The sequence below is a fragment of the Anomalospiza imberbis genome, chromosome 18 (genome assembly GCF_031753505.1).
Source record: "Anomalospiza imberbis isolate Cuckoo-Finch-1a 21T00152 chromosome 18, ASM3175350v1, whole genome shotgun sequence".
In the NCBI taxonomy this organism is placed as follows: Eukaryota; Metazoa; Chordata; class Aves; order Passeriformes; family Viduidae; genus Anomalospiza; species Anomalospiza imberbis.
In genome coordinates, this window is record NC_089698.1 from 3697112 (window position 1) to 3720837 (window position 23726).

A 23726-nucleotide genomic window follows, 5' to 3' on the forward strand; every position below is an offset into this window, starting at 1 on the left:
TTTATACTTCCATCACCTTAAAGGCCCGTCTGGGACCTTTCCTGAGCCCATCCAGAGCAGCTCAAGGCTGAGGGATCAGGAACACAAAATCACCTGGACACAAAACCTTGTTAGAAAACAGGGCTGAATTTGGGATTCCCAAACCCTTCCCTTATTCCTGCAAGGCCCCTGCAGCAGCAGCACACAGCAGACTCAGGCAAACCCTGGCTCCAGTTGGGATTGGAGCTGGAGCAGCTGGTAAGGAAAGGGACTCAAAAATCACCACACAAACACCGAGGAGGGTCAGTTTTTAAAACTTTTTTTATTTTTTAATTTTTTTTTAAGTTTTTATTTTATATTATCTACAAAGTAAAAGTTTTCTTAACTTAAAAGTTACATCACTGTCTCACGATAGTGATTATCTCATCAAACGTGATTTATAAATAATAACTCATCCGTTTGACGATTAGAATTTTTTTTTTTTTTTACTGAACCTGTTTCAAGTTTAGTTAGAAGTAAAAGGGATCTCCAAGTCTTGATTTTTAGTGATAATAGCAGCAAGAATCACTCTTGTTACTTCTTTTGCTAGCTGACGAGTTCATAACTTTGAAGGGTCATTAAAAAATAAATAACTTCCAGTTTTCAGCAAGCAGAGTTGGGGCACTTGCAGGACTCAGATACAGTGCATGGAATTATGGAATAGCCCACAAGTTCCTAAATGCCTCTACTCAGTCCGAATCTCTCCCACTGCAAGATGAACTGTTAGCATTCCTAGTGGATGTTACAAGAAATCAAATTTTTTTTTTTTTAAACAAAATAAAATGAAATTCTAGTTTTCTGTGCTTCCAGTTGGCAGAAGCAGTAGAAGGAGGGTATTTGGCCTACAAAAGGTATCCAGCCTTTCAGTTATTCCAGATGAGCCTTACAACTGCTGTTGGTGGTGGGCTTGTACTGTAAAAAAAAAGTTCAAATGTAAATAATAAATTGGCAAGCCACACAACAGTTTGCTAGTAAAGTGGTCACAGGACAACTACTGAGCTCAACTTTCTTTTATTTTTATTTTTTTTCCTATTTTTCCTTTATTTTTTAGAGAACAAAACAAAACCCTGCACATCAAGATGTCCTTGGGATGTTTTTATTTTTCTCTACCTAAGCCCTCAGAAAGCAGCTTTGTTCTGCTCACAAGTTCCCCAAGAAACATCAGGTAAAACTAAATCACTACAGAAGTTCAGAGGCTGTTTGAACTTGAATAATCAAAGAAACCTAAATAAGGTTAAATTTAAAGCGGAAAGAAGTCACACAACTCCTACTTTTCCCCCAAAGTAAAGCTGCAGAATGTTACTCTGAATTAAAGTTTAGATTTCAGTTGTCACTTCACTTTACCAGCAGCCTAGCAGCCCTAGCCCCACACAACATTTCACTCCTGTCCTCGAGATTTAATCAAACCTCTGATCATTACAAACTACACACAGTCCATCCCCCACGGCAAATCCACGGAAAACTCAGTCCCACAGTGCCAGTGTCTCACACTTCTCCTTTTCTCTACTCCAGCTAGACAAAAAGCACAAATATTCCCTGAATTAGGTACATCTCACCAGCTAAACCTGCGCTCCTCTAGGCTGCCGAAGCACGAAGGACATCGTAAGGTTGGTTTGTTTTCTTTATATATATATTTTTTTTATTATTATTATTTTTTTCCCCAAAGATCTGGTTTCTCCCAGTCCTCACTCCTCGACCTGGCTCAGTTAGGGTGCAGGTCTCCCGGGCACACACTCCTCACCTGAAGGGTGGGTCATATAGGGGAAATGTGTTGTTGTCGAGACTGGAATGGGCTGTAGTGCACTTTGAGCGAGGGCGGCTTGGGGACCACCGGGAGGCTGTGTCGTCATTAGCATCATTGGAGCATGGGCAGTTGGGTGAGAAGGAACCATTCCTGACTGTACATGAGCCTGAAACAAAGAGCTCTTTAGTATCATGGTCACAAGGAGGCAGCAACTCCTGGCCACATGACTGGCGAAAGTTTGCTCCGTCAGCAAAAGGTTTACTCTCTTCATTTGGTTTTGTTTTGGATTTTTTTTTTTTATTTTTTAAACTAGGTTAGGGGTTAAGGCAGAAGTTGTAACACAAAAATAATAATAATAATAACAACAAAAAGGAAAAATAATAATTAAAAAAAGCACTCAAGTCCTTGAGTGCTCTGAGCTGAGTTCTCAATTTTAGCCATTTTGCCAGCATTAAACAGGGAAGGTATTTAAAAAAAATAACAATTCAGCAACAAATCTTCAAAACATTTCTGTTAGTCACCTCCATCAAAGCACTTCCTAGAGGGTACAGATAGGAACATCACAGGCACTGAGAGTCTGGCATCCCTTCCCCAGCTCTCTCCTTGCACAACCCCACGTTCTCTCCTGGCTCCCTGCCCTGGGAACCTCCCTGTCCTCTCCAGTGACCTGTGCCCACACAGTGCTCAGCCAAGTCCTCCTGACATGAGTGATTTCATCCCTTCACACTCTCAGGGCAGCTTTGTTCTGCTTCCAGTTCAGCTCATCGCAGTTCTTGTGTAATCTGAGCAATCAGGGCTAAGTCTCAGTGGAAAAGGAGATTAATCCTTCCCATGGCTGATCACCTCTGGCAAACAAGTTCAGGAACTTGGTGGGTTCTTTAGCTCAGAGTTCATGTCTCTAGAGGTCATCAATTTATTTCATTTAAAAACCTAGCAAACATGAATTTCTTAAAAGCACAAAGAAACTCAGAGCTCTCAGTGGATTTCTCCTGGGAAAAAAAAAAGCCCCAAAACCCCATCATTTGTGCCTAAGGTTTGTTTCTACCATATCCCAGAACTGCAGCCTCACAGGTCTCCCATGCCAGTAAAGACAGATAGCAGGTAGTGGCTAGAATTTTATTTCTTAAAGACAAAAAGGGTTACTTGACTCATCACAGACATTCCCCAAACTCTTTGATCAGACTTGCACGAGGTTAGTGTCTCCCCAGAAGCCTTTAAAGGCAGGAACTGCAATTCAAATCTCACTCTTGCTCTAAAAAAGGTTTAGGAGATCAGGCTGTGGAACAGAAATACCTCCCAGGACTGGCTCCACGTTGACTTTGACAAACATGCTATTGTAGAAGCCATCATTATAAAGCAGCTATTCATAGAGCAGCTGGAGTCAATACACACAGTGGATAAAATTTTTCTGCTGTGGCTCAAACATTTTGCAGATTGGCAGCTGACAGCACTCTCTAATGAATTTTAAAGTACTGGTTCTCAAGTGGGATATCCACCAGCTCAAGATTCATCTGATAACCTGAAGGGAAATTGGACTGATCCCCTGTGTTGGCCTAACTGAAGTTCTTACTACGTGGTATTTCAGAATTGTGTTTAGAAGCTGGGAATGAGGCTGCTAAAAAACTATTAAATCCAGTGATTAGTTTCCCCACGATGGAATAATTACATGCATTTAAAATTTCTGACAGAACTGTAGTTATGCCTTCACTAGAGATTTTTGAGGGAACTAATTCATTAGAAAAGTCAATTAGTTTGATGTAAATATCACAAATTGCAGTTTCATTCTAAAAAAACTGCAGAAGAGACTGCACAAATTAAAATCAAGGGCAAGGCAGGCTTTGTCTTTGACTGCTAAAATGCTGCCTGAGCAGTCAGTTCTGACTCAAAGTTGCATCTGATTTGTTTAATTTGGTTTGCTTGGCACACAGAAAGGAAGGCAGTGGTCACATCCTGCATCCCTGGCCTGGCCAGGGCACAATTCAGGCACAGCTTTCCCCTTTCAAGACCTTAAAGCAAATGTTTCATGTTTCAAATCACAGCACTGGACATGCCACTAAGCCAAGACCCCTCTGAGAAGCTCTAAACACAACCCAGGCATTCACAGCAGTGCCTTCACACCAGAGCAGAGCAGGAGTCTTGTTTCTGGCAGAAACCAGAGAAGGGAAGGATGTGCCAAGATGCCACAGCAATTATCAGCTTTGGCCATCCTCTCCTTATCCTCCCCCCAAAAAAGCAGAGAAATCAGAAGTCTAAGAGAATTAAAAAGCTAAAAACTCAACATCAGTAAAACGATTCCTACAGAACTATTGATTTATTGGCTTAACTGACTGTCCCAGGGACCAAAGCAAAGATTTTATCAGAATTCTGCAAGGGACTGGACACCTGTCAGATTAACATCCCAAGTCATAGTTAGTCACCTTATCCCAAACTATGGTTAACCTGTGTGAGAAGCCAGACACCAAGTTCTTGGTCTTTAGAAAAAATTGTGCAGGCAAATTATTGATTGAACTGCCCATTCCTTGACAAAGGACACTAAATCCAGGAGATTTAGTAAACATCAGAAAATCTGTGTCACACTGCTTTACACGGAGCTCTTGATTAATCTATCATGTGCTTCCCTTCCCCAAATCCTTTTTCTCAGGGAGCTGACCACAAGAGAGCAGTTAAGAGAAGTGGGTTTCTGATTCTGAAGCAAAGACTGTTGTTTTAGGTTGCCCAACAATCTTTGGGGATCTTCAGCACAAGCAGTTCATTTAGAACCACACACACACCACACACACACACACAGGCTTCTTTCTGCAAGGATTGCCCTGCAGTCACCTTAACTCCCTCCTCTCTCCCTGCACTGCCTTGCTACTCCCTGGAAATCCTGTCACGTCCTTTTCTGGATGAATTTGTATAAAATTTGTCTACGATGCAGAGCCTGAAACTGCCACCAAAAGCAGCAATTCAGCCTTTCTGCATTTACCTCCCACCTCCAACCTTTCTGTATGCCAGCTCTTCCTGGGATCAGGCACCTGACTGAGCAGGGAACCAATTTGACCAAGAAATAGCCTAAAAAGGGGGTAGGGGAGGTACATTTCAGCTGAATTGTGTCCCCAGCCTGGTCTGCTCCACGGCCAAGCAGTTCTGTGAGCAGAGCGGTGGGGCAGGGACAAGGATGGGAGCCAGGAACTGGGAAGAGAGCTCAATTTATTTCAGTAGCAGTGCCAGCTTAAGATGTCTTCATTAAACTACAGTTGCAGATGCACTAGATGTTGGAAGCTGAGGTCCAAGTACACCTTGTCAAATTCTAAATAAAGGCAATGTACAGACAGAAACCTAAATAACAACAACAGGTAAGTCTGTGCTGAGAGGTGACAGCTTGGCAATCACTTCAGCAGGCCCGACTGTCCTAACTTTTTGTGGCATTAAGACATTTAGTCTTGAAGGTTGTTAAACTGTGTTTACCTGGGGGACATGGGCCATGTGTGGCGGATTGGTATATGCAGGTTGAACATGGGAGGGATGAATGGTGAAGACTGTTTGTTGTGCTGTAGGAAAATTGTTTTGTGGAGACTGCGTGTTGGAGCCTGGCGTCATGGAAGGAGGGGTTGGAGCTAGACCTGCGTGGTAAATCGCCGACTGCTGCTGGGGGTTGGCCAGGTGCAGGGCCTGGGCAGCCTGGTGCTGGTGGTGCTGCAAGAAAACACAGAGATCATTTAGGTTAGGGCTGAGGAATCACACTGATTAAGGAGAAAGGAGCGGGGAACTGCTCTCAATTCCGAATCTGTAAATGGCGGATCTAAGGATCACCCATGCTCGTGGGGATATTCTTTACAACCCCACCAGGCTCAGCTTCTGCTGGCAAACAGAACCCAGAGTGCCAGATAAAACCATGCAGAACCTGGAGCTGGGAGTGCCTCACAGCTGCAGCCAGTTATTCCCAGGAGGGAATTAAGGAATGCAGCACTATTCCAAGGACCACTTTGTTTTCAGCTGCTTTGACAAAATCCAATCAAACACTTCTCAGCATTTATCTGCTATTTCCACTTCACCCATATGAAAGCACTGACACGATTATGATCCTTCCTTAATCCTTAAACTGAAACATCCCCCATCCCCTGTGAACAGGGAAAAATGAGTGGTTGGACTCTGTTCAATCCTACTCTTTTACCTCTCAGAGAAATCAATACATCAACATCAAACGCCGGTCAGCTGCAATCCCTTAAACACAATTAATTTGCTCAGGCCCTGGGTTGTGTTACCTGCACGGGGCTTGGAGCAGGGTGGCTTCCAGCATGTTGGCTTTGCTGCTGGCCAGTTGGGGTGGCAGAAGGCTGAGGATGCGGAGGATGCGGGTGCAGGGTAGCATTAGGGTGGGCATACTGCTGAGCAAGTGAGCCAGTGGAAACTAGGATGAAAAAGAGGAATATTTAACACCAGGTTCAGGATGTGCACCTCTATTCAAGTCACCATCTGCATTTGAAGATTTCACTACAACTCAGTCTGTAAATATATTCCCTCCCCCTTCTAAAAAAATAATGTATTTATCTTGCAAATAGCTGATGATCTTACCTTGCTTTTGTGTAGTTTGGTTTGGCAGGAAAGTCTATAAACAACCATAATTAGACAGTTCATCTTCCCTAATTTGACAATGTAACAGATACTACATAGAGAAAAGCAGTATTTTATCTTTTGTTTTGTCAAACAGACCAGTTTCAAAGATCAAATTTATAATTTTCATACAATTTAGGATTTCCTGAGATATACTTTTCAAAAGGTGTTACGAGCCATTTTTATTTCCACCATCCAAAAAAAATTCTTTGGCCTTATACCTGGCTAACCTCACCATGCTACTCTTCTGGAAATTGCTCACAGAACAGTCAGAGGGAAGCACAAACTCTGCCCGTGCGCTCCAGAGTCAATAAACACATCACAGCTGACAAAACTGAGGCTGCTCGAGCATCACATTTTTGCTGAAGCCACTTTCTTGTGCTAAAATAACCCATTTTGCCTCTGCCCTCGAGGCCAATCTGTTCTGGATCACCACCATCCTGTGAGTTCCCCAACACTGCCACAGAATTCTTCATTCCTTGAATCAGAAGCAAATAAGGTCAAAAATTCCCAAAAAGAAAGAAACTGAACAACAGAAAACTTTTACCCCAGTGAAGCCACATCTGTTGCTACAGCCGTGCCAGTCTCCAACAACAAACACATAAAGTTCCTTCTTGGATCCTGCTCTGTCCTGCTTCAAATGGGCCACACTAAATCCTATTTTTTGTTTTGAACTTTTGAGGGAATCTAAGCAAGTATGAAAAGCCATAATGACAACAAGTCTTCCTTTCAACACAAAGGATGCAAGGCAAAAGCAGGACCCTAAAAATGAGGATGTTTCCCCTATTTCTTTTAGGTCTTGTGCAACAACCAGGCCATGTCTGCACCTACTTCTGTGTGTGACAACATGTGTTAATCCCTCTGATGTCACAGCCTGAAAGACCAAGGAGAGTTTTGCTGACAAAGTGCTAAAAAAGCAAACAGCCAAAGAAAACTATCAGCCTGCTCCTCAATATTTCCTTCAACTGTTCCCTATTTGTTTTGGTGCCTTTTGGTGGTTCTGAAGTTAATTACTGATGAGTATCTACCAGGTTATATATATATATTTTTTAATGGGGTTGGTATTATATGAGAACTTGATGGCCACTGCAGTTTTCCTCCAGTCTGGTTTGCTATAAACCTTACAAATCCAAGTTCTAACACGTTCCAACTCACCAGAATACAGAGAGCCAGGATATTTTTGCCTGATTGAGGTTTTTCTCCCCTGTGCAGGTTCCTCCTTTAGAAAATAACTGCCTGCCACATTTAACTTAATCCCTGGCAAGCTCTATTAAATCTTCACTGAGCAAATGGCCTCGCAGTGATGAGCAGTTTCAGGCTATTAATGCAGATGAACCAAATTCCTGCAGCCTGGAGTGGATCCTAATGCTCTTATCCACATCTGCAAGCACAGTTGTACACTCTGAGACCTCCTGATTGAGAGGGGTTTCAAAAACACCTCAATATTTTCTAAGCACACTGTCAAAACCAACAGGATCTTCTGCCACAGCATTTTGTTATGCTTTAAATCCAAGTATTTTTGATTTCTTTTTTTTGTATCACTACTAAAGTGTATTTTGCAGCAGCATCCCTGCCATGCTCCTATTTGACTTTCAGACATCTCTCCTCTGACAACACCAAAATTATCAATGGCAACACTGATCATTTTTACAGTACCAAGTTTATGGCTTTCTACAGGAGGAAAATTTCTCAACCTCGTTATTATAAACACTCGGAAGAAGGCCAGAAATTATTATCTTTGTCAAAGCAATAGAAATAAATGGAAGGAGGGATTACTTGCTTGCCAAAGGGCACATTAGACCAGCAATCCTCCCAGTGCCTCAGCTACAGAGCTGGCAAGCCTCACCACAAATTAACTCCACCTCCATTCAAGAGGCTTTAAAATGTATATGAAATTTAATTCCAAGTTGTACGATACTCAAGGTTTCCCACATCACTTGTTAAGAGCCCTCAAAATAATGTGGGACTCCATTAAACCATTTGTTCAATTTATCTTTTGGTTCTTTATGGCCAAGAGAATAATAAACTCAGTTGTTCTGAAGCAGATATTTCTACAATAAAACTTCACAATAAGGAATTTCTCTCTTAAGACACCAGTTAAAGCAAGGAATAGCACCCTAAAGAACAGATATAAACCAGGAGGAGGATCAGGTTTTTGTCATAGGGGCAGCTCTTCCAAAACCACCTAATATTTTATCCATAGCTTTGGGTTTGAAGCATTGGACTTTTTTATACTGAAGAATATTTATTTCTCTAGTTTCTCCTCTCCTTCATTTTGTCTTTAGCAGATCACCCTAATGGGCAAATTTGTAGAGCTTAAAACCACTTCAGATGCTGCTGCAAATTATGTTTTAATAGTAATATTAAAAATGCCTTTAAAAAAATGTTATCTGGGCACTTCTCTAAATCCTGGCCAGTCCCTGCACACAAACCAAGAACGACTCAGCAGGTCTGAAATGCATTCCCAGCTCAAAACCAGAGTTCAGACTCCAACTCCAGCAGTGTAAATGGTTTTTCATGTTTAGTTAGTGCAAGTTAATTCCTGCCAAGCCAATGAAATCTCTGAGACCAGCAGGGCTGTCAAAGGAGTCTTGTAAAAGCCATGAAAATTCACCTGCTCAGCCAGAACTAAAACACTTTCCCTGAGATTTTTTTAAAGGAATTTTTGCCTGGTCATCAAAACAGCTCACTACACAAATTAACAGCAAATAAGAAAAGACAGGAGGTGAAAAAAAAAAAAAAGACCCATTATCCAACATTTCCCCCCCAACTGTCAGTATTTTGGAGATTTTCCAAATGGCCACCTATTACCTGAGAACGTGCCAGGAAAGGACACACCTTGCTGCAAGTCACCTCAGCTCATTCCAGCACAAATAACACTGGGTTTCTCAGCCTTTATGCCCTAAATTCTTCTGCCTGGGCTGACCTCCTTCACTTCTGCATCTTTCCAATCAAATTGGTTCTAATGTGAGATATTTCACTGCACTGACCTGGCAGGGATGGGAGCGACTCAGTCACGGAATGGGAGAAAAACATCACAGGGATTGAATTACTGAATTCAACTCTACAGAACTGCACCCCATTTCTGAGAGCAAACAAGAAGCAGTCAGCCACAGAACCCACAGAAGGAGCTGAAATCAGAAGAGGTCAGAGCAGCAGAAATCAAGCAGAACTCTCAGCTACAAGGGATTATGTGAAACCACATTGTGTAATTTTGTAATTTTGTCTTTTCCCTGGAATTTCAATGGTGCCAATGGTGGTCAGCGTTGGTCATGGTCCAAAGATGCATTGAAGAGCCTATTTTCAAGAGCTGACCAGTGAACAAACTTCAAAATTATTGCCAGAGCCAGTAAGATGGTGAGGATAACTACATTTAAAAGACCTGAATGGTAGGAAGCAAAGAAATAGCAAATGTTTCTTTCATCATACAAACATTTCAAGAAGTCATTTTACACAGGTAGAGTGGACTTGACTTCAAAGACAATCCAAGAAAGGAACAAGGTTATTGAAGTGATTTCAGTGCACCAAACCAAGAGGCATGAACACAGCACAGGTCAGCATCCTACAGCCCCCACTCAGGCAGAACCAATGTGGCACAAGAAACACAGGAAATCTGCTCCAGAGGAGATTTTTGGAGAACAAGTGGTTTTTCTCACATCCCTCTTGCATGAGCTAATGCAAAAAAAAAACCCAAAAAACAAAAAACCAAAAACAAAACAAAAAAAAAAAAACAAACAGGAGAGTGCCCGGCATGAGCTGCACAGACTTAGAGACAGACACAGCAACAAGTGCCACAGCAGGACAGGAGCAAGAAAAGAAACAGCCTGAAAGTGCAACTCCTCCTTTCCCATGTCCTGGGTGAGAGTTCATCCTGCAAGCACCCCCCTCAAACCTCAGCTTCCTCAAAGCAGCTGCTGAACACCAGCAGACAAGGCAGGATTTTGCAGTTCTCTGCCTTTGCTGGTAAGTGTGGATGAGCTGGAGCAGGCTGCTGTGTCCAGAGAGCACCAGCTCCTCTCCCAGTGCCTCCAGTGATGCTGGCCACCAGCACAGCCCCACCTGAGCTAGGGAATGGAACTGAGAAAGTTCCAAGGAGCCCTCAGCTCATCCCTGTCATACAGTCATGACCACAAGTTGTTCCCAGCACTCCTTCAGTGGCAGCTCTACAGAAAACTTCCTCCACCTCGGCTGCAGCTCAAATTATTTCCTCCTAGGGGCTCCAAACTTGAGCCATGGCTTTTTAATGGGATGAGGCCCAAGTTGCTTCTCCTTTTAGGAAGCTGGTAACTCGTCAGGTGTAAAAATCCTGTTTGGCTCATGAAAGGGAGCAAAGCAGCTCTCACAGGTTTAAGTAGAGGCAATAGAATCACAGAGTGGTTTGGGTGGGAAGGGACCTTCAGGATCATCTTGATCCAGCCCCTGCCATGGACAGGGACACCTTCCACTCTCCCAGGTTGTCCCAAGCCCCATCCATCCTGGCCTTGGACACTTCCAGGATGGAGCAGCCACAGCTTCTCTGGGCACCCTGTGCCAGGGCCTCACCACCCTCACAGGGAAGGATTTCTTAGAGCCCACTTCTGGCTGCAGATGGAAAGACTGGGTAATGAAGTCAGAAATTATTCCATATTCAAAATAAATTTTTGAAGAATTGACAGCTCAGCTTCCTGTGATCATATAAATCTCTTCCAAAGCTCCATTCCCTGCCCACTGAGAGGAACCTTCCTGCGTTTTCCACATCCTGGTTTGGTGCAAGGAAACTTGTTCCCTCAACACGTCCCATTCCTTTAACATGTGGTTCTTTAGAAAGTGCTTTTCTGTACAATCAAAATTAGTACAAAAAACCCAACTCACTGGCAAAGTAGAAAGAAGGGCCTGTCTCCTTGCTGTATGGTATTTTAGGACATGCTGAATTTGGGAAATAGAAAGGTAAATTAGCCTCTTGCCAAGTGCATACTTCCCATCCTCTGGAAAGGTCAGTGTTAGTTTTATTTTTTTTTAATTCTTTTTTGAAGACTCTAGAACCATGCAGATATTTTTATTCACTTAGCTGCTATTAGAGCTAGATATTTTGTTTTACAAATGAGTGGAGATGAAACACAAGTAAGCCCTCCTTCTTAACTCGGACACTGAGGTCTGCAGTTCTTAATTAACACAAAAAGAAACTTTATGTCAGTTCATGGTCTATTACTGTCCACTGTAACAAGAAGGTTAAAATGCAATTACACTAGAGCAGAAACTGGCCCTTGCTTTTTCAGCTATAGCACTGCCATTCTGAACAGTTCCAAGACAACTTTGGTGACTGGTTCACTCTTAGTCCCTGGAGAATCCTCTGAAGTTTATATTATATCCACCATTGTACTATCAGGGGAATAGAATTTACTCTACTGCTGAGACAGAAACCAGATAAAGTTAGAGACAACACCAGACCAGTAAAACATATGCAGAAGGGGAAAAGGGAAGGGAGAACGGGGACAGGAATGAGAGCACAAAAAACAGGAAATGCATCTGTGTAAAACCAAGGTCTGGTTTTACACAAGTTCTTAAACACAAAAGTTAAGTTTTTCAGAGGACTCCAATTATCTGGAAACAATTCAGCCACACAGAAAAAAACACAAGTTCATTGTCACAGGAATGGACAGATCCACCCTCTACATGGTAACCAAATTTTCTACCAGCAGCAGAAGCCTGGTCTGGGCTTTGTGTGACACAGGAGCCAAACTGGGACTGTGGCCAGCAAACTCCAGCAGCCCAAGGACAGGGACTGGGAGGCCACCCCGAGCCAGCAGCTGCCAGACAGACACAGAACCTCCTGAACCCAAGGTGCAGCTGAGCAGGGGAAGCATGACACCTCCAGGTCGGCTGTGTGGCAGGTAAAGGTGTCACATTTCAAACTCTCCACGACACGGATGGCTTCGCAGCTGAAGTGTCACAGATGTTGTTATCGTCTGGCTGGGAAGAAAGTTGTTTGGACTTTGTCCTTCCCCATTTTGAGGGGAAAACCCCAGTGATCTGAACTCTCCTCTGTCCTGTCTTTAGCTGGGGTTACTGGGACCACGCAGCTCTGCTTCTCTCTCTCGGCAATAGCAGGGTTGTGACACTGTGATCTGGCAAGGAAATCCCAGAAGTGCAGGAATATCCCATTAAACAGCATTAGACAAAAGTACTTTTCTTTAAAATGGAAGAGTGCTTATCACCAAGTGTAGGTCACTGTATGTAATTTGGATTCAGCTATCTCTTCACAAGACAGGAAGGAAAATAACCCCAAAATTCTGGCAGTGAGGGTGGTTCCCTTAAAATCGACAGGAATTTCTCTTGGCTGCCAGGCTGTTACTATTTGCCACAGACTTTCAACTCGTCCCAAACCATTAGTGAAGGTGGAGTTTCAGATCTTACCAGAAAACATTTCACACCTTAGGAATATTTGATAAGCAGTTTTCCCCCCAACCCCCAGGTCTCATCACAGTAGTTCTTGCAGACATCTTCTCTCTACCACATATGCAGGATTAAAACTGAGTGAATTTTGCAGGAATAACTCAAAGCAAGCACCAGTACCTTGAAGGGTAAAAGGGCAGCGTGGCCCACTGAATCCTGATATCAGTGCTAAAAATAAGTAATAATATATATTTTAAAAATCAGATAGCCATTTTTAAGAGCCAAAAGGGAAATTGTTTGAGCAAAATCAAAAGCAGCAGCGGTGGTTGTTTCTCAGGAAGTTGTTATTCTGTACTTTCAAATTATTTTTTAAGAGAGGACCAGAATCAAAGTGCACAGGTATATTTAGTTCAAATGTGGGTAAACTTAAGATTCCCAAAAGACAGCACATAAGTCATGGATATTTTCTTATAGTCACTCAGTCAGATGTGAACAATTCCAACATGATGTTCTTTAGCTCCATAAGCAGCTCAGATCGGTCACCTCTGGCATTCCTGCCTTTTCCCACACATGGATAAATGGAAGCTGAAGTGGACACGTTACAGCTGGACACACTTTGAGGAAGCACACTCTATCTGGGCCAGGTCTTCAGGCACTCAGCACATGCAAGACTCGCAAAAATGTGAACTGAGAGGCTGCTGCAGAACATCAGGAGTCATTCCATGTGTCACTGTCACCTTGGAAGGTGAAGGGTACCATTTGAGACAGTTCATGTTCACTAAACACGTCTGCACAGGGGCAAGAACACACCCTTGAAAAAGGTCTATCACATGGAGTTCATGATCCTCTTGGGTTCAATGGTTTCAGTAACAAAAATTTCAAGCATTCCATCATTTACTGGAAGGTGGGAGAATATTTAGAAGAGTCACCAAGTAGCTACTTGAAAGAACACAGGAGGACAGGCCATTTCTGTTAAATTAGGTGCTCTGGGGAAAGTAACATTTAATTACATGGCAGGAAATACCAAAGAATTCTCAAGTTTGACCCAACTTAGTTGTTTGCACTGGCAGGTAGTCACATATCTACAACAAACAAGCTGCAAAACCAACACAAAATGAGATCTAACAGTTGTAAGTTAGAGTATCAGTGAAAAAAAAACTATACAGACATCTGATCAAAGCCAAGCAAGGCAACGGGCTTGTACTTCAACGCTGCAGAACCCACTGATTACAGAAGATAAGGATGGTGCACAATGGGAAATTGCTAGAAAGTCACATGCAACCATTCTGAATCAAATCTCAGATTATCTCATGTTTGGTTTTATTTTAATTAGAATTTGAGAGGAGGGTTTTCACCAATAAAGGTCTGAAAGCCTTTGATCATTCGCTTTATCGGAATTCTATTTAATCTAATGAAAAAGCAAACAGAAGATCTGTTTACATGGACACCTCAAGCACAAGAGTTGAAAAGATCAAAGTAATACAATTAGCAAGGACCTGTGAGAGAAAGATTAATCTCTACAAGTAACTTCCATTTCAGCTTCAGCACAAATGAGCTCAAATGTTCTTCCTCTGAGTGTCAAAATAAGTTATTTTTGTTTCTTAACTCTGTTACCACACCACTGCAGAGATCTGACAAGATGTTTTCAGACGGGCAAGACACCTCTTAAAATCAGAATTAATGTCCCCCTAAACTCCAGATTCTCTGTAAGTTTTCATGACATGTCATGGACTTCCATTAAGTAGCAGTGTAAAGCTAAGCACCCGAAAACATACAAAGATGTCTAAAGGTACAGAAAATCTTTTATTAGAATCTAAGTCAATAATATACGTGACCCAATAAAACTTTTCCTCAGATGCTATAACAAGTATTGAAATGCCATGTTTTCAAGAGACCATCTGCTGTTTTGACATTTTATGACAATTTCCAAGCCTTAAACAACCTTGACTCTACCTCTTTCAACAGCATGTTTTGCAGTGAGCTCTTTTTCCTCCAAATTGGGCCTTGATTTATCATACATTTATAATGCTTTAGAAAGTTCTTGCACATTTTACTTTTGTCACAAGGTAACCCACATTTTCAGCACTTCACTGTAAGTGAAAAATGCCCATCTGATAATGCTAGAGACTAATTGTCCAAGTGAGAGCAATACATGAGCTGTTGCATTTACTTATTCTTGACTTACCAAATGAGAAAGGTAAGCAACACATGGTTTATTTTGCTTAAACAGCAGTGTTCATACTGTTAATAATGCCAGTAGTATCATAAAGACAGCATTTCACTAGTTGCCAGAACTAAAGTCAAGTTTGAAACTGAGGTCATAACCTTGCAATAAAACAAGTACTAATTATAATCAAGGAACAAACATGGGATGATGTATCAAGAGCATCAAGAGAACTTGAACAAACTTCTTTCAGCAGATATTCTTTAGCAGCTCCCAGGTTGAAATCTCATCTTGGTCACTGGCATCCTACCGAAATCAGCACACTTGAGTTTTCATTTGAACCAGCTGGCCCAGTTTTCAATGCTCTGCTCATCATCATCATCTTATGAAATATAAACCACATCTACTGAGATACCCACGTTTGAAGGCTGAGATTAAATACATCCCCTGCACAAGGTAAGGACTTAAAAAGTTACATATAACACAAAACGTTTCCTACCATACATAGCATGTGTCTGTTCATGCGCACCGTACTGTGTTGCAGAGGAAGATACTAAACCCGGCTGTGCGTGTGCTGGTGGGGCCATCATCCTAGCGTTGCCCTGTATTACAGGGCTATAAACATGAGGATGCTGCAGGCAGAACAAAGGAAAAAACACACAGTTAATTGGGTTAACAATTAACTCCAAAGAAACTTTTGTCATCTCAACAGTCGGGATTGAAACGGCGGCAGCTCGGCCTCGCTCAAACGCAGAGCGAGCTGAGGATTTCACACTGTTGAGATTGTCCCAGTTGTTTCCAAAATTTAAGGGCTAGAAACTGACAGCAAACATCGGCGTGTCCAATTTTTGCCACTCTAATAATGCACTAAGCTTATACATTTATCCAATTACACATGTAGATTTAACAGCCTTTGAAGAAAGAGCAGTCCACCAAGTAAGTGATTTTTAGAACACTTAACCAGGAGATGTGCTGGCCATGACCTGAAGAAATTCTTCAAAGAGCTAAAAAACCGTATCAATAATAAATGCCAACTTCTAAACTGACCTTAAAATTCGTTAGGACATTAAAATTCATTAGAACCTTAAAATTTGTTACAGGCGGCTTTGAAGCACATTCCAAGATCACCACGTGTGCTCCAGAACACAGAAACTCTTCAGGGTGACTCAGGACAGGACACAAGGGGGTTATTTAGCTCTGAACTTCATTATTCATGCTTGGATTGATCAGGAGCATGGAAAGGACTCTTACCTGAGATTGGTAGTGTGGCACATGCTGCACAAGAGGCTGATTAGGAAACTGTTGGGGGCTATATGCAACATATTGTGTAGAGTAAGCAGGTGGAGTAGCTACAATTGGAGGGCCTGCTGCTGAGGCAGGATGCATCATGGTGCTCTGGTGGTGTTGGTCTTGCCGCTGCTGGGGCATATTTGGTACTAGAAAACAAAGATTGTCTCATGTTAGAAACACAGAGAAAAAAAAATCTGGAGCTTTCTGAAAGGTTCTAAGTTATAATAATGTTACTGGGACCACATGGAATATCCTCACCCCACACCTTTAGCCATGGGTTAGAGCTCTGTCAAAAAGGAACAGTGTGAAGAGGAGTTTCTCCAGGAAACACTTGATTTTCATCACTGCCTTTGGGCTGGATATACACAGCCACAAACCCAGCCCTGCCCTTTTCGTGACGGAAGAAAGGTGGAGCGAGAGAAAGACTGACCAGAATCAGAAGTGGAAGAGAAAGGTTATATTAGGATATCTACATTAACCAATTAATCCTGTCCCCTTAAAAGGCTTTTTTCACCCTCTATGGGAACAACTCTGCCACCGTTCCATCAGCTGGAAATCTGAGTCTTTATGTTAAAATGACTCGTGCTTATGGCTAAGGAGAGCACAGTAAAGGTCTCCACCCAGCCACAACTCGAGGTATTCACATCTTTTGAGCTCTGTGCTATCCCTCAGGTAGCAAAAAGCAAATTGTAGGTCACAGATAACACTGAGGGAGACAAAACCTATAAGGAGTAGGAATAATTAAGAGGGAAGAAAGATGAAAAGAGCAGAGCAGTGTGGGATCACCTGAGCTCTCCTGGGAAGGTGACTACCCAACTCACTTGGAACAAACAAATTCAGCCTACAAAGCATGGGCTTGGGAGCTCCAGGAGGGCTTCAGCTTCCTGCAGTCAGGCTGCAACTATTAACAGAGCTACCTCAAGCGCCTCTAAACTTAACTGCAGGGGCAATGCCCCAAATCTCTTAGGGAGAGGAGAGGAAAATGCTGAAACATCCATAAATTCACTCAATGATTTTATTTACACTGCAGATCAACAACAGAAAGAAGTAAATACAGGAGGCAACTTGAACAGTGCACAGAGCTGTAACCCAGGCAGCTCCCACAGGGCTGTGCTGCACACAGACGGATATGCAGGAAATATTGGAACTTAAAAGGAACTCAGAATTGGAGCTGCCTCACCCAGCAAGCAGCACTCAGCTATGTATTTCTGATTAAAACAGTGTTGCTAACCAGAAGATTTCAGGGGTGAGGCCACAGTGAAGTTACTGTGTTTTAACACAGAAATACATAGCAGGGTTTTGTCTCCCCTAGGTTGATAAAGGCCACTTGTTTGTTTCTAAACAGCAGGAAACAATTTCCTCCTGCAGTGACTGGAGCTGCAGTGCTGGTCCTGTCCTGCAGCACTGGCTGCCACTGCAGAAGCATTCCCTGGGCACAGTAACAGCATTCCCTGGAACAGGAGCACAAGAACAAGAGCAGCACTTTCTGCTCCCTCACTGCCCAGCACAGGGAACATCTCACCACCCATCATGACTCCACAGCCACGGGTGTCACTTAAACACGTGGCATTGTCATTGTTAGTCCAGCTGTTCACTCACTGGGGCAGCAGGAATGAACAAGAACAAACTGGAACCAGCTCTTTCCAGAAGGGCAGCAGAGCAAACTTTTCCTGGAGAAATAGTGACTCTGCATGTTGTTAAAAACCCCCTCTATTAAAGCACCAATTGGGGAACTGCTGCAAACCAGTACAGAAAACCAGCAGAGAAGTTCCCTTGAAACAAACCTGTAATATTTATGAAATACAGGAGATGATCAGCTCACCCTAATGCTCCAAGTAACAGAGATGTTTTCCTGTTTATCAAATCAGATTCCAAACCAAGCAACCCCCCCATTACTCAAACCTGGCATGTTTTAGCTGAATTAGTTTATCTAAAAATCCATTAGTATTTCCACTTACTTCCCTTTAATAAAAATAGCATTTAAAATATCGACTGAAACCAAATTGCCATGGATTAGAAAACACACAAACATTTGTCATTTAGCCATGCTGCATGCAGACTGAGAACCAAACAGGCAGTATTATTCTCACCTTTACCTGCTCTATATGTCTTGGCTTGGTTCACTGGCATGGGCGTCATGGGAATAGGATACAAAGGCTGAAACAGAAGAAGTTGAAGGTATGATATTCCTTTAAAAACTCAGTGTGTGCTGGGGTGGGGGCCCCACTCAGCTTTGATGTGTTTCCCTCTGTTCTGCTACAGGGTTTAGTGAACTCTGCCTAACCTATGAGATTTTCTTGGATCAGTGTCATTAAGTCTGCATGGACACACAACTAAGACCAGATGGTTGGCAACAACCAGCCCAGGAATGCTACTGCTGCTACTGCAGGCACTGGGCTCAACCTGACAGCCTCACAGCAGCTTTTTGGTATAAAGTTGTGTCAGGAGAGGGTTAGGCTGAAGGATCAGGGAAAGGTTCTTCCCCCAGAGGGTGTTGGGGCACTGAACAGGCTCCCCAGGGAATGGACACAGCCCTGAGGCTGCCAGAGCTCCAGGAGAGGTTGGACAACGCTTTCAGGGACAGGGTGGATTGTTGGTGCCTTGTGCAGGGCCAGGAGTTGGACTGAAGATCCTTGTGCATCCCCTCCACCTCAGGATATTCCATGATTTTACAATAATGGAACTAGATTTGAAATCCCAGTGATCCCTACAACAACCAGAAACCAGTGGGACACAGCTGGAAACAAAGAAACAGTTGCAGAGAGTGAGAAGTGAGACACTATGCTTGGAGAACTGGGAGGAAACCTGCACAGACCCACAATAAATGTGGGCTGCTGGCATTTACAAGTGTTTGGAATTATTTGAACATGCAGATTGAGGGAGCACTGGGTAAAGTCAGTATTTACACGGCCAAAACTTAACAACAACATGATTTATATTTACAAGAGCAATACAAGCTGTACTATTTCACTGTTTTAACTCCCAGCTCCCAAGCTGCTGATCTTTAAGGTCCTTCCCAACCCAAGCCATTCTGTTTCCTAAGCCTGGCTCAGCTTCCTGAGGATCTCTGAAGCGTTGAGGAGTTTGCAGCACTTTACCTGCACGCCTGGGCTCACTGGAACCGGGTACATCATATTTGGTGCAAAACAAACAGGCTGAGTGTACACGGGGGTTGGCTGCTGATGCCCCACCATGGAGGGGCTGGGCTGAGCTTGAGGACGAGGGGAGGTTGGTGTAGTAGAAGGTTTCGGCTACAAACAGAGGTGAGCAATGGATATGGCAGGGTTAGTTTGAGTATCCTCCAAGGAAAAGGTTGGCTTATAAAGATCTACTCAAAGGCACTGATAAACAGCATCAAGTCACTTACTTGAGCAAAAGATCGAGGGTTGAACTCTTTAGCATTAGGATTAAGTGTTGATTTTCTAACTTGCCTAAACACAAAGAACAAAAAATTAAGTTGGGCATTATTCTTTTACAGGAGTATCTGCAATTAAAAATTTAAGAAACACCTCATTTCCATCTGTGAGTCAGATTTCTGAGAAGTCAAACACCTCCATGGCATGAAAAAAGCCACTCTCCTTGAGGGACTCTTACTACAACTACCCACAAAAGTTTTCCTGTTGATACCTCAGCTCATGTGAGCCAGGACAACATTGAAATAAGCTTTTAGATATGAACTAGGCATCAAGAGGACCAGAGCTCTGCACTGAGTCAGGAGATGACTTTCAGGGCAGTCCCCCGTTGTTCCTCCTGTGTAACAGCACCTAGAGCCAGGAATGTGTCACCCAGTCATGACTTCTACACAAGGTCTGCTGTTAATAAAGATGTGCTTATTCCAAAAGGCACGGTTACTCACTCAGAAGTATCCTTCTTCTCCTCTTTATCCTCTTTGTCCTGTTTACTTCCAGGCCCAGATGTCTGTACACCTTGGGAGGTCACCTCAGGCCCTCGCTTTTGCTCAGAGCTGTTACTCATGGAAGGAGAAATACTGGGACTGTTGGGTTTGCTACTGCCACCATTGGAGTTGGTGTTACTGCCAGCTTCTATGATAGATTCTTTAGGGGTGGATTCTGTCTTTTCTTTAACTACATCTCTTGATTTTTCACCTTCTCGGGTTTTGTTTAGCAGTTGATCCACTGCATCTGAAGAGGAACTGGACTGTAACTGAAAAACCCAAGGGATATATTCAGTAAATTGATACAAAACTCAGGAGAGACCATCTAATGCGGTCACATACAGAGAGTAAAACGCAGTCCCACAAGCCTCCATCATCTGGAAATGACCTTTTAAAACGCTCATTTCCATTTTTACTAGGAAAGAAATCCATGGGCACTGACAGTGTTTAAGCTGGCACTGTGTAAGGAGCTGTTCAGCCACTCAAGTGACCTGTATGTTGATTAAAGAGTGACAGGAAAGCTTCAGACAGTCCTCTGGACTCATCATCCCTGAGTGATTTAACAGCACCACTTGAAAAGCTAACCTGATTTAATAAACCCTTATAACCAGGAAATAGGTAATATGAATTCATCTTCAATTTTCCTCCGCAAAACTCTTCATTTAATTTTGCAACAGCTCCTCCATATGGAGTGTGAGATAATTATTTGTGCCTAATGATCAAACAGGTTTCAAGCCCTGCTTTCAGTACACAGTCAATATTCACATTTATGTGTATTAGGTAATTGTACAAACAAGAGTCAGCATTGATTTTACAATACCTAACATGAATTCTTACAGATTATTTTCATACACTAGGCAAAAGTATAAAGACCTGTTAACATATGTTTGTGTTTAATTCATTAAAATAATCTGGATGCACATGAGAATGGTGACACCACTAACAGAGACAAACTTACCCTAAAGTCATTCTTAAATTTCTTTAAATCATCAATCTGTTTTCTATGCTCTGAAACAATTGGAGAGACACCTGCCAAATACAAGATCAACATTGTCCAAGCATTTCTAATACAAGTTTTTTTACACATTACTAAATTTGCAGAAAGATAATGGTTTTGCAGATATAAAAATGAAATCCAGCACCTTATTTTGGGTTTTAATTTGGTACAATTCCATGACCTACGTGTAGGAGCACACAGAAAGCCTCTGTGAAAGCAGAGCATTACATAACTGATTTATCTTTAGTTCTGATGCACCACACCAAGGCAGAAGCCCCGAGGTGCAGGGACTGCAGAACTCACTGAACACAAAGAACATGCAACAAAACCCCCAACCCAGCCTGTGCCAGCATTTCAAAACACAGCAAGTGAAGGAGAAACCCTGATCAAGGTGAGCTTTATGGCTGGACTCATCCTAAAGGTCTCTCCAATGAGAGAATGAATGAATCTGGTTCTCAGTTTATCAATATGAAAAGATTTTTTTTTAAGAACTGAATGAACAAACAACTCTACAGAGACACACAAATGTAAGGCATAATAGGAAAAGCACAGTTAGAAAAGCTCTGCTGACCACGATGCTCAGAAGTATTGTGAGCACAGCTCTAAGAAGAAACATATTCAGTCCAAAGGCAGCTAAAAAGCAGCTCTGTGAGCAGGGGAAAGAAAGAAGGGGGGGGGGAAGAAAAAAAAGCAAGTGAAATCACACCATCCACATGAGCATCTCTACACTTGGTGTTGATGGAATGAGTCACAAACAACATTTCAAAGTGCCACTTCACAACTGCATGACCAAATTTTACTGTAGAACACCAGACTGCCTCCAAGCCTTCCTTAAAATGCCAACTAGAGCAGCCAGGACAGCAGGTTTAGTGTGCACAATTCCTACATCACTCGAGTACATGAAAGCTTTGAATACAAACCTTTGTTTTCAGGTTTAGAAAAACTAGGAGAAGTCTCACTTGGCTTTATATTCTCCTTGTTTCCAGTTGCAGAATTTTGCCTCTGGTCCTGAAGCCTTGTATCTTTAGCTGGAAAAGAAATTGCCAAAGTTATTCTCTTATACACAACTCCAACTGACCAAAGAGAAGGCAAGAGAGAAACAGGGGAGAGATTTAACCACTTTTAGCTTGAAAAACCTTTTAAGTTACACATTTCCTGCTACCTAGTTGGTGCCTGGAGAATCATCCTCCCCCATCCTCCCTCCCTATCCTACTGTCAAATGAAAAAAACCCAGTTAAACTCATCCCTCTCTTCATAAACAAAACCTTAGCCACGCTGAACAAACTAAAAACTTAGAGCCAATTATTTTCAGCAGTCCAAGCTCTTCATACAGAATGCTACAAAGATTTGAGAGTTCTTAGACATTAGACTGTGCTTCTGAATGGTTTTTTTTTTCCTCATTGCTTTGTCTGAAACCAGTGGCCAGCATTTCTTTAACTTAAAAACAAGGCAAAAACTCATTTTGGAAAAAAAAAAATCCTCAATTAAGTCAGACACCTATAAACTCATATTCCTTAAGGGCACAAGAAACTAAGCATAGAGACTTCTCAAAAAGCCTCTCTCCAACCTTAGTCAAAAGCTGGAGAAATGGGAACTCACAGTAAAATTAAATGTATCCCCAAGTTTTCCTATGATTCAGCAAGCAGCTGTGCTCCTGCCTGGGCACATTCCTTGTCAGGAATTAGGGAAAGGGAGCATTTGCAAGGTACTGAGGGGCACTTACCTTCATTGGAAGGGGTGACTGCTCTGTTGGATGCAGGGCTGGCAGGTGTAGGAGAGGCAGCTGGAACAGGCATGGCAACAGATTCAGTGGGAATAGTACCAGGCTGAGGAGAAGGCAGAGCTGGTCCCATGGGAGTGCTGCTCTGCCTTGGAGACCTAGGCCTGTGTGTTTTAGGGGATAATCTCGGAACTAGAAACAAACAGGAAAAAGCAGTTATAGGATGAGCTTCCCCATCTGCTCAGCAGTTTGTTTTAGTTTTAAAATGGCTACAAACATGCTTTGAAACACTTTGTGAGATATTATGTAGTAGCTGAAAACCTGTTTACCTTTCAGGCACATCTCCTAGTTCTTTACAACGCAGCATTTCATAGAGAACGGGGCAATTTCTCTGCAGATTGTCCCCCAAAAAATTATCACTGCCCTCTAATCCCACCAAGAATCTTCAAAATGCTTCCCCAAGTCCTCGGTAGTAAGTACAACTACAACAGCTCACATTAACCCAGCTTCAGGCAGAACACAAAAGGTGGTCAGGTCTCCACACAAAGAGACGTAAAACATTTTTAAAGAGGGCTGAAAAAACACAACCATTTTACAGCGTCCTCTTTTGGAGGTTTGCCAGCTGGAAAAAAAAAACAAACTACTGAAAAAAAGAGTGCTTTTAGGTATATTTTTGCCCCTGTGTTAAAGCAGCAAGGAAAGTTGTGTATTCTTTGAACAGTAAGTTGTAGCTCCTGCTTCCTGCTCATCCCACTTGTGCTTTTTTGTCACATATTAACTCCCAGTGAGTGAGCAGAAAGGCAGGCAAATGGTTTAACAGTCCTACTTGCATGTTAATAATATATAAACAGGGAAGGTGGATCACAAATAATGCCACAATTGAAGAGTTGAAGTTTTTTCCACAAGGCAACAAGCCTATGTGGGTCTAAT

The 23726-nt window shown here is 42.5% G+C and overlaps 1 protein-coding gene across 15 annotated transcripts in view; it reads right to left on the reverse strand.

Moving 5' to 3' along the window:
* Positions 1 to 282: 282 nt before the first annotated feature.
* Positions 283 to 23726, reverse strand: part of ATXN2 (ataxin 2) — a 49192-nt gene continuing 25748 nt past the window's right edge. For 6 of the 15 annotated variants that reach the window (XM_068208538.1, XM_068208541.1, XM_068208534.1 and 3 more), the window contains 12 exons: positions 22800 to 22988; positions 21997 to 22104; positions 21038 to 21108; positions 20041 to 20348; positions 19552 to 19615; positions 19283 to 19435; positions 18275 to 18341; positions 16146 to 16330; positions 15394 to 15526; positions 6010 to 6155; positions 5213 to 5440; positions 283 to 1928 (listed from right to left, as the gene is read on the reverse strand). In XM_068208538.1, coding sequence (XP_068064639.1) covers positions 1725 to 1928; positions 5213 to 5440; positions 6010 to 6155; positions 15394 to 15526; positions 16146 to 16330; positions 18275 to 18341; positions 19283 to 19435; positions 19552 to 19615; positions 20041 to 20348; positions 21038 to 21108; positions 21997 to 22104; positions 22800 to 22988 — 1856 coding nt within the window. In that variant the 3' untranslated portion in view covers positions 283 to 1724. Of the gene's footprint in view, positions 1929 to 5212; positions 5441 to 6009; positions 6156 to 11209; positions 11264 to 15393; positions 15527 to 16145; positions 16331 to 18274; positions 18342 to 19282; positions 19436 to 19551; positions 19616 to 20040; positions 20349 to 21037; positions 21109 to 21996; positions 22105 to 22799; positions 22989 to 23726 lie in introns of all 15 variants that reach the window. The other 9 variants (XM_068208543.1, XM_068208542.1, XM_068208546.1 and 6 more) reach the window with 6 other exon arrangements.